General features: G+C 57.1%; 1 protein-coding gene across 1 annotated transcript; it reads right to left on the bottom strand.

The window, feature by feature from the left end:
* Window positions 1-3,238: 3,238 nt before the first annotated feature.
* Window positions 3,239-14,308, bottom strand: USP19 (ubiquitin specific peptidase 19). Its single transcript, XM_065885243.1, has 27 exons — window positions 14,252-14,308; window positions 12,482-12,746; window positions 12,186-12,221; window positions 11,887-12,060; window positions 11,667-11,800; window positions 11,291-11,593; window positions 10,958-11,174; window positions 10,671-10,827; window positions 10,485-10,556; window positions 10,254-10,369; window positions 9,931-10,151; window positions 9,652-9,847; window positions 9,440-9,573; window positions 9,173-9,331; window positions 8,978-9,088; window positions 8,381-8,491; window positions 8,195-8,296; window positions 7,292-7,432; window positions 7,078-7,196; window positions 6,722-6,859; window positions 6,296-6,609; window positions 6,080-6,190; window positions 5,775-5,991; window positions 5,539-5,691; window positions 5,277-5,437; window positions 5,017-5,195; window positions 3,239-3,355 (listed from the first exon to the last, which is right to left on the bottom strand). The coding sequence occupies exons 2-27, from the start codon at window positions 12,609-12,611 to the stop codon at window positions 3,239-3,241; spliced, it is 4,023 nt and encodes a 1,340-aa protein (XP_065741315.1). The 5' UTR covers window positions 12,612-12,746; window positions 14,252-14,308.
* Between the last annotated feature and the right edge of the window lie 3 nt (window positions 14,309-14,311).

Here is a 14,311-nt window from a genome sequence, read left to right as displayed (position 1 = left end):
ACGTCAAAGCTTTGGAGTTGTCACGGAAACATTTGAACAAAATGAAGCCCGGGAAATTCTCTCAAGACTCGAGCACAGAGAATGTCTGAAATGGCCCATCGATGGGCCCCAAAAGTCTGGCACTTTTTGAGAACCCACCTGGACACACACCTGGCCAGGAAGGGCCTCGCTTAAGTTCTGTGATGATTTGGTTTAAACTCTCCTGTCTGGGAATTCCCTGGTTGTCCAGTGGTTAGGACTGTGCGCTCTCACTGCTGAGCACCTGGGTTCAATCCCTGGTCAGGGAACTAAGATCCCACAAGCCACGTGGTGTGGCCAAAAAAATCTCCTGTCATACTTACCCCCCTTACCAACACATGCATATGTCAGGAAAACCACAAGCAGATTAGACCTTGAAATCCACATGCAGGTGTTTTGACAGGAATATTTTATTGAAGTTGGGATAGGGTGGGACAGAGGAGGTAGAATAATCATGATGATGTTCTTGGGGGTCTCCCCAGTCTCATTGGACTTCCAGGACCTGCTGAGAATCATTAGGCTGAAGCTGAACATACAACCTGTTTTCTTTATGGAACTGGAGCTGCTGGTGGTGATATGATGAGGAGATGCCCGAATTTGGGGTGGGAACTCAGGCTCTTAGAGGCCTTGTCATCACTGATACTACCGGACCTTCAAGCACTGGGCAGGATCCTGACTGCAGTCTGTATCCATAGTGTATCCTTGTTTGTTACTATATCCTACTAATGAGCGAGTCCATTTCTGGGCCCCACATGATGCCAGGTTCTGCCCAGTGCCACACTCCGCATCAGTATCCAGAGCCAGCCCTGTGTCTTGGCTCCCCATGGCACTTTGGCCCCAGCCTGATGCCCAGCCCAGCCAAGGCCAGGAGCAGGCATTAAGCAGGAGTTGCAGTGCAGTGGTGCCACAGACAGGCACTAAGAAGCAGAACCGTAGCCACACCAGCCCTGTGCTGAGTCCACAGCTGCAGGTGTTTAGCTCACCACAAAGATGCCTAAGAAGAGCAGGGTACCTGATGCCACCCAAAGACCCATTACAGCACCATGACCACCAACACTAAGTCCTGCAGGTCTAGTGATGGCCCCCTCAGTGGGGTCAGGGCCTGTACCCTCTTTCCTGGTTCCCTCATAGTGCTGACCCTGTGGCTCCATGTCACAGGATGAGGCAGTTGCCCCTACCAAGAATGCCACAAGTAGTGGCAGGCTAGCCAGTCCTCTGGAGCCCTTTGACTTGCACAGAGCAGAACCATCAAGTTGGATGGGTGCATGCCCAGGGAACTGGCTTGCTCGCATAAGCCTCTGGCACTACTTCAAGGAAGATCAAGAAAACAATGAACGAGGAGAAAAGCCAGGGAGCAGCCAGCAAGGCCCAGCTGTGGCATGGGAAGAGGCAGGGTCCAGTAGCCAGACCTACGGACAAGTCCCTGTGGCACAGGCTGATGCACAGAAGCAGCAGTGGCCACAGTGCTGAGGGCCATGGCAGCCTTGTGCAAATGCCCCAAAAGGGTAATGTGGCAGGCTCAGCAGCAGCAGGGCTATGGTCAGAGGTGGACAGAGCCCCTTGAGTAGTGCATTCAGCACATGCAGATCACCAGTGGCCAGACACTTGGGACTGCACACAGTGAAGGCCCAGCACAATCCTGCTGCAGCCCATGCCTAGCAGCCCCTCCAGCAGTGTGCCAGCACCAACACCCAGCTTGGCAATTCCACCATTACCGCAGGGCCTCACAGCCAGCAGTCCAGGCCCCTCTCCATGGCCAGCAACCCCACGTGGCCCTTGTGCTGTTGTCCCAATAGAAGAAACCAACGCTGGTCACAAGGCTAGCTTTCTCCAGGAGCTCCTTCTGCTGTCCACCACCCCTAACTCCCTAACTCCAGCCAAGGAGTACTAGCAGGGCCCACATGCTGAGCTTTTTGTAATACTGACCCCTCAGGCTTGGGGGCAGGATGGACCTGCCAGAATCCTGCCCCACCCCTGCCTGCCTTACACTCTTTCTGGCTTACCTGAACACCTGCCTCAGGAGTACCTTTGCTCCCCATCTCCCCCCAGCTGGAGATGCCCAATCCTAACCCCAAACAGTTGAAGAGAACAGGAGGCAGCATTATCCACGAAGAGAGACACGGAGGCTCTTCACAAGACTTGACCTTGCGGTATGTGTACACAAGGCAAGCCTGATGAGACAAGCCTGCAAACCCACTGTGGGTAAACAGCCTGGGGCAGCTGCCAGAAGCCAAAGTTTTAGGGAATCAAGGGAAGAAATGGCCTGGCAGGACCCCACACCCTCCCTCCCACAGGAAGCCAGCTAAGATTAGCTCTGGTCCTCTCTGCCTGTCCTTTTGGAGGAGGGTCTCCTTTCCCACAGCAGTTTTTTTCCCTGCTCTGTTCTCCCAAGGGATCCAGGTGGTTTTCAAACTACAGCAAAGAAAGACCTGAGAATAGAAAAAGAGAAAAGAGACTTCTCTCCACCCCCAAGTACTTCCTGTTCCCCATCAAGTCCTTCCTGACCTGCTGTCTGGTTGTCAGCCCCAGGCTGCTCCAATGCCTGCACCTTTTACCCCATGCTGTCAGCTTCTGGAGCTTCATGGGGTACACTCCACTCCTAGGGTGTGAGGTACCAGCAATGTTACCAACCATAGTTGCCTCCACATGGGACCCAGAACCAGTGGGATCAAAGGGCAGGGGTCAGGCCCCAAAGAGCTGATGGCAGTGGGGGCTTCACGACACTGACACACACACACACACACACACACACACACACACACACACACACACCCACCCACCCACCCACCCACCCCAGATGCTGGGAAGGGGAGGTAGTCACAGCACCTGATGTATTACAGTGACTAAGTCTGCTTATTTGTCATTTATTTTTAAAATATATTTAAACAGCAGCAATCACTTCCAAAATGCAAAAAAAAAAATTACAATTTTTAGAATAAAATTATAATGTTTATAATGCGAGTCAGAAAGAATTGAAGGTACAACTGAGAATCAAATCACGCAGCACTGGGCATGGCTAGAGAAGCCAAGGCCCACTGGCTGGGGGGGTCAAGTTGACAAGAGGTCCCAACCAGTGAGGTTTCCACCCTCAAATCATACCCCCCCCCAACTCCCCATTGACGAAGCCAGTGTCCTCTAGGTTAGAGAAGGAGAAGCGTCAAAGAGCTGGCCCTCTGTGGGGGATCCCCCAAACCCAGTCCCCCCACCAGCCAGGGACCTGCTAATCGACCTCCTCCATGTTGCTGTAGGTGGGGGCTGGGCGGTCCACAGGGGGGGCGAAGCGTTCAGGGGCTGTCCGCGTGGGGGCCACGTCGGGGGCCTGGCCAGGGCCTAGTCCCTGCAACAGAATATGAGGACAGGGGTTGGGGGCTGCCCAGTATGCCGCCTGGCATCCCGGGGGTGCTGGCTTGGAGCCCTGGCACCCAAGGGAGGGCCCCAAGGCAGGCGCAGACAGCAGCGGCATTGAGACAGAGAGACGAGATCAGCCTGAACAGTCTCACTTTATTAACACTTTAAATACAGGAAGCTGCTTGGGCAGGGCTAAGCCCCAGGCCAAGGGTAGGAGCAGCAGGACAAACGGACAGACAGCTGGACGGGATACCCACCCTAAGATGCTCTGCCCCTGCAGGAGCCACAGTCCCCACCCTCTCCCCTCAGATGCACACACTGAGGCCCAAGCCCAGAGTTGGTCCCCACCACAGCGGCAGGCATGGCCTGGTGGGCAGGTAGGTAGGCCAGCTCACAGCAGCTGCCTGCAGGCGAGCTCATTTCCAGGGACTCTGGGATACCAGAGGATAGAACACGTTGAGCACGAGGGCCATCAAAGCTGCCACGGTGCCCAGAACAAAGTATCGGAGACAGCCCTCGTCTGGTGTGGTAGGGCCACGTGGCGGGGGGCCCACCCAGTCCTGGGGCCCCCAGGGACCCAGGGGCGCAGGCCCCTCGGGTACCGACTCCTCCTCGGCCTCCAGCTCCTGCCAAATCCGGGAAGCCTACGGCGTGCGGAAACGGCCATCAGCACCCAGGGCGGGGGTGAGGGGGTAGGGGGACCCAGTGTCCCCAAGACCCCTGGCCATGACAGTCCCGCCCAACGTAACCGGTGCTAGCCCCGTACATCCCAGGTCAAGTGCCAGAGTGGTGGACAGGCAGGAGCCAAGTGGGCCATTCGCAGGGTTGTCTAGATGGAGAGCACCACAGTGGGCGAATCTTGATGGCATTTTGGCCTCAAGATGCTCCCCTATCGACATGCAACTTCCCCACAGGGGTTGGGTGGGGGTGGGGGTGAGGGTTAGCTGGTCAGTTTTTTAGCCCAGGCTTCCCACAGAGGAGACTGGCTCAAGGAGGACAGAGCTGCCAACCCCAGAGTCATCTCCTGGCTCCCGCCCACCTACATCCAGATCCTGATCACTGTATGAGTCTGAGCATAGCGGGCTCAAGGGAGGAGAGGACAGCAAGGAGACAAGTCCAGAAAAGAGTTTCGGATGTGCCCACCAACCAGGCCTATGGCACCCCATGTCAGTAAGAGAGACAGAAGATCCTGAAGACACAGTGGGGACAAAAGCTCACCTCAGAGAGGGTGACGGCCACATTGGCTATGGCCTGCTGGATAGGCCCTGTCCTGAGTGCACATCAGAACACAGGGATGATCACAAGTGAGGGTCTGTGGGCTAGCATGTGGGGAGTGTGCAGAGGGAAAGTTGGGAGGTGTCAGGTACAGTCTGTTCACACCACTGTACCCAGTGAAATTTGGAGCAGCTACTTGGCCTGTAGCCTATGCACACACCAATGGCAGCGTGTTGCTGTGTGTGTACCTCTGTAAGTGTCCCTGCAGCCTAGGAATCGCTCTGGCTAAGGCTTTGATGTAAGGGAACCCTGTCTGTGACTCTTAAAAATCTGAAGGTTCCAGGGGCCTAGGGCTGTAGGAGAGGAAGCTGTGCCCTACCCCCACCCATCTGTGAGTTGGGCCCCACTAGCCTGAGCAGCCTCCCCATGCCTCACCTGGCTGGCAGCAGACTCAGCTGCAGGGCCTAGGTCTGGGTGGTGTTCAGAGTGACCTGCCCGGGGGGGCCTCTCCACAGGAGAGTTCCGCCGGCGGTAGAAGAGTACATAGGCATAACGCGTCACGACCTGGCTCTCGTCTACCGTTGTCACCGTGCTGTCATCAAACAAGCGCCAGCCTATGGCAAGGTGGGAAGAGTGTGAACATACCCTGCACCAACACCCCTACCATCTATCCTGCTGGCTGTGTGTGCCCTCACCCACGTCGCTGCGCTGGCTGCTGCGATCATTGGGCAGACGTGCACAGGCAGTGTAGTGGCCACCGATCATGCCTCCATAGTGGTTGATGACAGCGTACAGGTCATAGCTGGGCAGCTGCTCCTCTTTCTGACCGATACAGAACTTGCTCAGGTCCAGGTTCCTGTGGTACCAGCCAGAGAGAGGTGAGACAGTCAACAGGTGCCCTGGATGCCGACCTTGGCCCCCATGCCCTGACCACAGTCACGAGAGCCCACTGCTCACCGAACAGGGAACTCCACCAAGTCATTGATCTTGTCACGCCAGATGAAACTGCGAAAGGAGAAGCGCTTGAGCTGCACGATGAGCACATTCGGCAGGCGCCACAACAACAGCTGCTTGGAGGCCTCGCGGTGTTGTTTGCACTGCGGGCAGTACCTGACAGGGGACAGAGGCGGAGTCAAGACCAACAGACCTCCACTCCACTCTTCCCCACTACCTGCCTGCTGCCCTGTCCTCACCAAGCCTCCTCAGGTGCCAGCACCTCAGGCCGTGTAAAGAGGTTCAGACACTGGTCCAGAGTGAAGTGGCCAGCACGGGCTGCCTCACCAGCAGAGCCTGGATCCTCAGCACATTCCAGCTCCTTGGAGGCTACCAACACAAACTCCTGCAGGCGCTCATTGTTCCGCCAGACTAGAGCCAGGCTGCAGTCATCACCCAGCTCTAGTGGGGTGTCTCCTGGAAACAGGCAGGGAAGGGAATCATGCAGCTGTGGAGAGCAGCCAGCCCAACCCATGCCAGGGGTCCCTCCCACGGCCTAAGACACCTTTGTCCTCTAGCCGCTGCTCTCGGTTGGATGCATCAATTCTATAGATAAAGAACTGGGGTGTGTGGGAATTCATGGCTTCACTTGGGTGTTGGTACCCGGGCACAGCAGCTGTGAAAGAACATGATAATCAGAGCTTTCCTGTCTACCAGAGCCTAAATAAGCTTCCTCCAACCTCCCCTACCCCAGCTCCAGAGCCTTTCACCAGACTTTTACCTTCAGGCCGGGACACCCTCTCACCAGCAGGCAAGGAGCCAATTTCAATGGGCCCACTGGCCAGCATCTCAGAAGAAACTCCACTGGTGCTGGGCACAGGGCCCCGATCAGGGGATGCCCAGGCCCGGGAGACCCCTGTGTCCCCCTCAGCCACAGGGGTCACCATCTGGAGCTCCGGTGGCTGAACAGGGTCCCTGTCATTGTCCCCAGCCTCCAGGGAGCTAGTGGACAGCAGTGTGTTGCAGCCAGGGCCCTGGGACTCCAAGGCCATGCGGCCAGGCTGGAAGGGTGGCTGGAACACACTCACAGAGTACCTGGTAACAGGCAGCAAAAGCAAGTAAGAATCCAGAGCAACGCGTCCGGCACCTCTGCACTCCACCCCCACGACCCACCTACCCCACCTTAATCCAACCACTGGGCACTTACCGGGCATATCCCTCTAGCAGCTGAGCAAGACGGGCATACGTGAGGCGTGAGGCAGGTACACTGACCAGGAAGGGGTAGCCAATGTTCTCAGGGCGGCAGAGGCCCTTATGGTCAGGCCAATGGGTTTTTTGACAGAGCCTGGAGAGAAGGAGGAGGTAAGACTAGGGCCTTAGCCACACCTCTACGCTAGGGCTAGACCAAGGAACTGGGTATGCCAGCCCTGCCTCCCCCAGGGTCTGGTAGAGTGGGGTGGCAGGTAGAGGGCTTAAAATATATGTGCCTTTATGTGGAGAAGAGGTAGGGCAGCAAGTGGAAGGTGGAGAGGAGGGACGGGGGGAGACCACGGGAGTCCTCACTGGTTGCAGTAGCCCACGCGGTAGCAACGGGTACAGCGCTTCAGCTTCTCATCCTCTGACTGCTGCTTCCGCTGGCAGGCTGCACACTTGGAGATGGGGATGCTGGGCACCTGGGGGCGCTAGGGTGGGTCGTTTGTCTCAGTGAGGCCAGAGCAGGCAGGAACGCCCCCCTCCCCCATCAGGGCCCTGTGCCATCAGGTTGGCCCCCACTCACCTGCTGCACCTCTAGCACCACCACCCGCTCCTTAGCCAACTCTGGGGATAGGAGCTCGAAGCAGAGAAGTGTGTCGGAAGGTGACACAGTGTCCAGTGAGTGGGAGGGCAAAAACACACGGTGGAAGCGATTCTTAATCACCTGAGGACAGAGAACACACAGATCCTATGTGAGGACAAGCCCTTTCCGTGGCCCTGCCACAAAGCACAAGATGAAGATATGACCTTGATCTTGGGTCAATGCGGGCAGGGTTGGGGATTGTGGCCCAAAAGAAGTATATGCCTCTGCTGGCCCCAGCCTCAGTGCCCAATGGAATAAGGAGCCTGGTGCCTCACAGAGCATGAAAAGACCAGGACTGGGGCAGGTATCAACCATACCAGCTCTCCACACCAAGGGCCTCTACCCAGCTGTCAACCAGTGGGCCCTGTTGAGACTGCACCATGGTTACTATGAAGGGGCCGCATTCAAGGAGGCATCTCCCTACCTCTACCCCCGAGGTAAAGGACACTACCAGGCAGCAGGCTAGGAACCTTTGGGGAAAACCGGCACACAGATCTGGGAAAACAGGAGGGAGAAGCAGAATGGATGGAGAACGTCTATAGCTGGTGGATGGCTAGTCCTGCAGCTCAAGCTCCTTGTCTGAAGAAGGAAGAGCAGCTGGGGGCGAACAACAAAAGGGGGAATAAATCCAGATGATGGCTGGGAACTGAGAACACCTCAGTTACATAGACCAAATGCCTGGTTTCAACCATGTCTCAACCAATAGCACCCCACCTGTCTTTGTGCAGTCACATGTACGTTTGTGTGTACACATACAGATGCTAATGATCGTACAACGTATCTGCGCGCTGCAAACACAGACATGTGTCCATGCGCGTAAGAGCCTTGGAAAGACAGACACACCTCAGCCAGACGCAGGTTCTCAGGCTTCACGTGGACACTCTGAGACAGGGAGTCCAACACTTCACTTGCACTGGAGTTCTCCTTGCTGATGCTCACCAGAAACTGTGGTGACAAGAGTACAGAGTCCATGGTGGGAGGTAGGCCAGGGTCTCTGCGAAAGCCCAGCAATACGGGCTTACTTCTCACCTTGACGGGCTTGCTGTGGGGCTCCCGGGCAAAATAGAAGATGGAGAGAACCTTTTGCTTCTGTGGCAAGGGCACCGGCAGGTACAGGAACGGGTCAAAAGTGATGGAGACCTGCAAATGTACAGTTGCCACTGGGTGGCCACAGAGGGGGTGGGGGGCAGGATGCTTGTGCCCTGAGAGCCCAATCCACGCCCTTGGATGGCTCTCAGGGTCTCACAGCCAACCAGCAAATTCCCAGGCTTGACAACACTAGATGGACGAGGAGAACCATTAGGAGAGAACAATCCCTCTTTCTGGTAGTTGAGGCCTTCCTCAGCCAAGCCGCTTTAACCATCTGCCTCTCATTTGCACACCTTGTGCCTTTCCAATCTTACCAGTACCCACCCCACCTTACATCACCCAAACATCACTTTTACCTCAGTCAGGAAGCCTACCAAGCCTGACCTCTGCAGCCCACACAGAGCCTAAGGCCTCCCCCTCACCTTCTTTGCCCAAATCTTGCCCTGCAACACCTAAAGATGCACATGCCTCTGACCCCATTCTGACCAGGCTAGCTAGGACAAGCTGGGGGTGTCTTTCTAGGAGAATCCGTCACACCTTTGCACACACGGGGCACACCAGCTTCGACTTGTACTGTCCCTGAAATAAGTCCACGATGAAAGAGTCATTCCTCATCTTGTGCCGCTGCCAGGCTTCCTCAGCTACCACCTGAGGAGCAGAGTGGTGAGAACCGAGGAGACCTGGGGACAGGGACGTGCATGAGACATGCCCACCTCCGCCCCCAACTCTGACCTCATCAGGTCGCCCATCTGAGTCCACAGTCTCCGTGTAGGGCTTATTCTGAATACGGTTCAAGTCCTCATGCAGCCCATCCAGCAGGAAAGCCATGAACTCCTGGGCATCGTGCTGTGCATAGCCTGTGAACTGGCTGGCCTTGCTCGCCACAATGGCCTGGAAGCAGGGGCAAGATGTGAGCATGGAGCCCCAGCACCTACAATGCACCCAGCTGGCTAGCCCTTCCCACCCTCTCCAGCCAAGGTAGGAGTGGCCACAGATCACCTTCAACTTGGAGGGCTGGAAGGCATGGTGGGTTCCCTTCCACAGCGCCCGGAGCAGCACAGCAAAGCCGATGGCCAGACGCCCACCAGTCCCCAGTGGGTTGTTGTAGTTGATCTCGGCCTCAAAGGAGCGGTCTAGGGACAGCAACCAAGGAGAGGTGTGAGCAGGGGAAGATATCCCCCATCCCCGGGGCTCTAAGCCCCCGTTCTCACCGTGGAAAAAGTCCCGCAGCTCCCGAGTATTGGACAGAGACTGGATGACGCTGTTCATGAAACAGGTGTTGCCTAGATTGACAAGACCAGTGAAGCCCGGCAGACACACCTTCTTCTCTTCCTCCTCCTCTTCCTCCACGCTGTCTCCACTCACCGGGCTGTGGGGCATTGGAGGCACCATACATGTGGGCTTGGGCTGTGGGAGCAAGAGGGGCATGAGAGAGCAGCCCTGGGTCTCTCCAGCCTTCATCCTTGGCCCTCCCCACCAAGGATTCTCACCGACGCCAGGTGTGGCTCTGGCTTTGGGGCTACATGCTCCATGGGGGTGCGGGCTGCCACACCATCTAGGCCTGTGTCCTCAGATCGAGCCTTGGGTTTCTCCTTCTCCACAGCCCGGGCTTCCTCCTGGCCTGTCAGGGGGTGGGGGGTACCTCCCGGTGGGGTTGAATCCAGAGGGGTTGGACCTGTCGGCACGGCTACCTTTGCACCACCCACTGCACCTTAAAAAGGGGGAATGGTGGGGCTGGTGGTTAGCAGCATGTGGCATGGGGTGGGGGTCTGGGTCATGAGGACTGGGCAATGAAGGGAGCTCGTGTGCAGACCTCGTGCAGCTGGGGCCTCCAGACCCCCCCAGCGCTGACTCTGCCGCTTGTGGAGGCAGATGTCGATGCGAGAGGCCGTGAAGCAGAAGGTGCACTGCTCTGGCTTGATCAGGTTCCTGCAGGAAGAGGCTAAACTCAGAAACTTAGGTGGAGGGGATGTAGGGCTAGATGGGCCAGGGGGATGGAGCCCAGGGTGGGACTTGCACAGTGGCGGGGCCGGGCACCACCCACCTGAGCTTCACCTGCCAACGGAAGATGGTGTGGGGCCCACAGCCCGGGTGCAGTCTCAGGAAGTTTCCGTCCCTGTAGAGGCAGAGCAGGGGCAGAGGGCAGGAGAAGAGGCAGGAGAAAGAACGTGAGACGCACTGTCCTGCCTGAAGCACACTGTCTGCCCTATGTGTCTGCCCACCCACCCACCTGGTCTGGAAGATAAGCGTGAAGTCCTGCTCGCGGAAAAGCACTCGAGATGTGTCCCTGCAGATTTCCTTCACGTACACGTGCACCACCACTGAGTCCGGCCCCTTCTCATACGAGTCATTCTTGACAAATGCCAGGTTCACCATGGCCTTGGGCTCTATGTTGAGACCACATCTCAGCACCACCCAGGACAGGTTCCAGCCTGTTCCTACTCTACTTCCTACCCACCCACCAACATTGCAACCCAAACTAGAGCTCTGCCTGCCCACCCCCAGCCCCACCTTTACCATCCACCAAGGCTGCAGCATCTGCTGCCACTGCCATCTCCTCTTTGGAACGATCATCTTTCTCAGAGTCTCTGCTCCGGGCCATGACTGGGGACACTGGGTCATTCCTGGGGGCTACTGCCTTCTTTCCTGTCAAAAGTGCTAGATTCTCCTCTGAGCCCAGGAGGCAGGTCTGGGGGTTCAGTGGTGGTACACGGAGCTGTTCCTCAGCCTCAGCCTGTTCATGGCGAGATTGTGGGCAGGATCAGCCCTGGGTCTGGCAGGCGGCCCCCCACTGCAGTCCACACCCTTCCCCCTCACCTCCCAACTCCCAAGCAGGCACCCCACTCTCACCTGGGTGGCCGGCTCAGCCAGGAATTGGGGGGCATCACCCCGGGGTCCAGGGTCATCTCTGGACCCTTCCCCCTCCGGCCCTCTGTGGAGATGCACAGCCCTTTTGGCACTGGGCCCTGCTTGGGCCCCAGGGCCAGCCCCTGCGCCTACCTCACCACGGCCCTGGGCCCGCTTCTGGTTCCGGGCCTCCTGCTTAGCCCGGCGGGGCTCAGGGCCTGGCTCCAGGGCAACAGGAGACAGCTCCTGCCCATTCTCCTGGCACCGCAGCCCTGGCACCAACTCCTGGGTCCCAAGAGGTTTCTTCTGCCAAAGATACAGCAGTCAGGCCCTGTTAACTACACTGAGTATCCCTACCCTACTCTGCTCTGGAACTTACCAGGAGAGAGGGCCACGTGAGCAGAGGCACCTTCTTGGGCAGTGACAGCTGCAGGAGGCCACCTTTGCGAGCCTGCACTTTGGTGCAAGAACTTTCTATCTCAGCATAGAAAACACCACCCCACTGCCGACCACCTGGCAACAGAGTGGGAGGAGTGAGCTGAGGTAGGGGATATCAAAGGATTCAAGTATACTGCTGGGCTCAAAGCAGATGGACATACCTGGAAGCCGCACCACACAGTCTGTGTCTGTGAAGGCAGCATCTACCTCCTCCAGCCGCAGGGGACCGGCTCCCACACGCAGCTTGACAAACACCTCATCAGCACTCTGCCTCCAATCAAGCAACAACTCTACAGAGGGAGTGTCAAAAAGACTGTGAAAGTCTCCATGAAATTTTGATGGGAGTAAGCAGGTACCAGACACCCAGCCCTAATGCAACTGCTCTAGATAAGGGCTATATCCCCAGTGCCCCTCCTCTCCCCTAGCACTCTATCATCCAAAAGGCTTATTCATTACTCACCGTCTTTGGTCGGCTCCTCCCGAGTGAATGCTGACCCTGACAACAAAGGAAAGAACAGGGAAAGGATGATGGACAGGCAGCCTCCAAGACTGTAACATCCCACCAAACACCATCTTTAGGACTTCAGCCAAGTACCCCAACTTCAAAACTGAGGCTCTACCCAGCCTGCCATTGGTCCTTCTCTCAGCATCAGACCAGGATGGAAGGAACAGCAAAAAAGTCATCTCCCAATCCCCAATCTGTATGCTCAACAGGAAGGGAGGAGGGGAAGGCCACAAGCACTCCGGGAATGCCACTACCACCTCTCCTAGGATCTCCATCCTTGTTCTCCTGGTTTGCTCGATCCTTCTGCTTCTTCTTACTGGTGGCCTCCTCCAGTCCTGGGGGCCCTCTCCTTGGGCCTGTGGTGCTGGCCCCGCCAGACATCTTGAGCCGCTTGGGTGACAGCCAGAGTGCCCCGGGGTCGGCAACGGTGTCTGGGTCAGGGCTACGGCGCTTTCTTCCTGGCCCAGCTATCTTGGCAACTCTTTGTGGACAAATTCTCCAGCAAGGAACTGACAGCTTAATGAGAAGGGGACAAGTAATCACTACCAAGGCCCAAAATTTGCTCCTTGGTTACACCCAGGGCTCAGCAACCTGGGACACTTCTAAGCCTATGGAGAAATATCTCTCTACTACCTGATGTAGCCCTAGACTACTCAGACTATTCCTAAGGCACAATAAATAATGCAAGTAGAACCAACCACTTCTGGCTGAGCCTCCTAGATGCCTGCCATACAGACCCACAAAGAGAGAGGCCTCACTGAGGAGGTGTCAGGTCAAGGCAGCCATGGCCTGGGACCAGGCTCCTCCAATCTGGAGAGGAGCCATAGCTCCAGCCCACAGGGCTGGCACACTGAGCAGGGTGCTCACTTTTCCTTCACTCTCACTGGCTGCTTAGTCACCACCCGAGAAGTAGGAGGAAGGCAAGAAAGGAGGAGACAGACAATTAAACAGCAGGAGGACCAGGCTCTGTGGCTGAAAACAGGCCCAGCCCAGGTGCTACCACTGCCCAGGCATCATCTTGAGGTTAAGGAGCCCCACCTGCCACCTGCCAGTTCCCGCCCTCCTCTGAACCTGCTTCTGTGCACTGCTTGGTTTTTGTTTTTGTTTTCTTACATCTGGAGAGATTCCCCTCTCCAGCTGCTCTCCTATGCAAAGAGGGGCCTGCAAAAGCTAAGGTGAAAAGGGTATTCAGATGTCACATTTCCCTTTCAGCAGCATCTCTGCCTCAGGGTGGGCATGCAGTCTGAGACTGAAACAGGCATTATCCCCTTCCTTCCCATGTCCACCCCCTCATCAGCTCTTAGCCAGTTTCCCACAGACCCACCAGTGGATTCTGGGCTGTTTCTCCATCCAAGATAAAGTTCTCAAAATTGAGATAAGGGTGGGGATGAACAAACCATGGATCCAGGACCCCTGGCAGGCTCAAGCATGGCCTGAGACAGTAGTAGGACAGATAGTGATTAGTCTGTGTTCCCCAGAGTGTGAGTGTGTGGGAGTGGGGAGCGGAGGTTTGGCGGGGGACGGGGGGATTCTTCTACGGGTCAGATGTGGGACTGGTGGGCTGGATCTTCAGTGACGACAGGTCCAGAATCGAGGGGTGGACATCTGCTACCTCTTTGCTCCCAGGCCCCAGCTGAAGGTCGCGTCCCTACCCTCTCCTCCTGGGACGTTGAGGAAGGAAAGGGGCTGCCTAGAGCCCCAAGGTGGCCTAATACGGCCGCGCGGGGTTACTGACCACAGACCAGCGCCCCTGCCGGGCTGCGACCCAGCTCCAGCCTCCGAACCCTGGGCCCGCCACCACCTCCTCCAGGAAGCCGCCCTCGCTCGCCGCCAGCCCTCTTCGAGACGGCAGGCCGGCCACAGGCTTTAGTGTAACGGCCCCGCCTGCATCAGTGGGCCCGGCACGCCGCAGGGCTCGAGGGGCGGAGACTGGTACGGCCCGTGACCTTGAACAGGTCGCCCTAGGCCCGCGTCTCGGCCTCCCCGCTCCGGCGAGACAGGCCAGCAGCGGCCAGCCCCACTCACCGAGCTAGGCCGCTGCAGCCAGCCCTCTTCGGGCCCTGGCAACCCGCTCTCGATTC

This window comes from Phocoena phocoena, chromosome 10 (assembly GCF_963924675.1).
Source record: "Phocoena phocoena chromosome 10, mPhoPho1.1, whole genome shotgun sequence".
Taxonomy (NCBI): Eukaryota; Metazoa; Chordata; class Mammalia; order Artiodactyla; family Phocoenidae; genus Phocoena; species Phocoena phocoena.
This window is presented reverse-complemented; position numbering and strand designations above follow the sequence as displayed.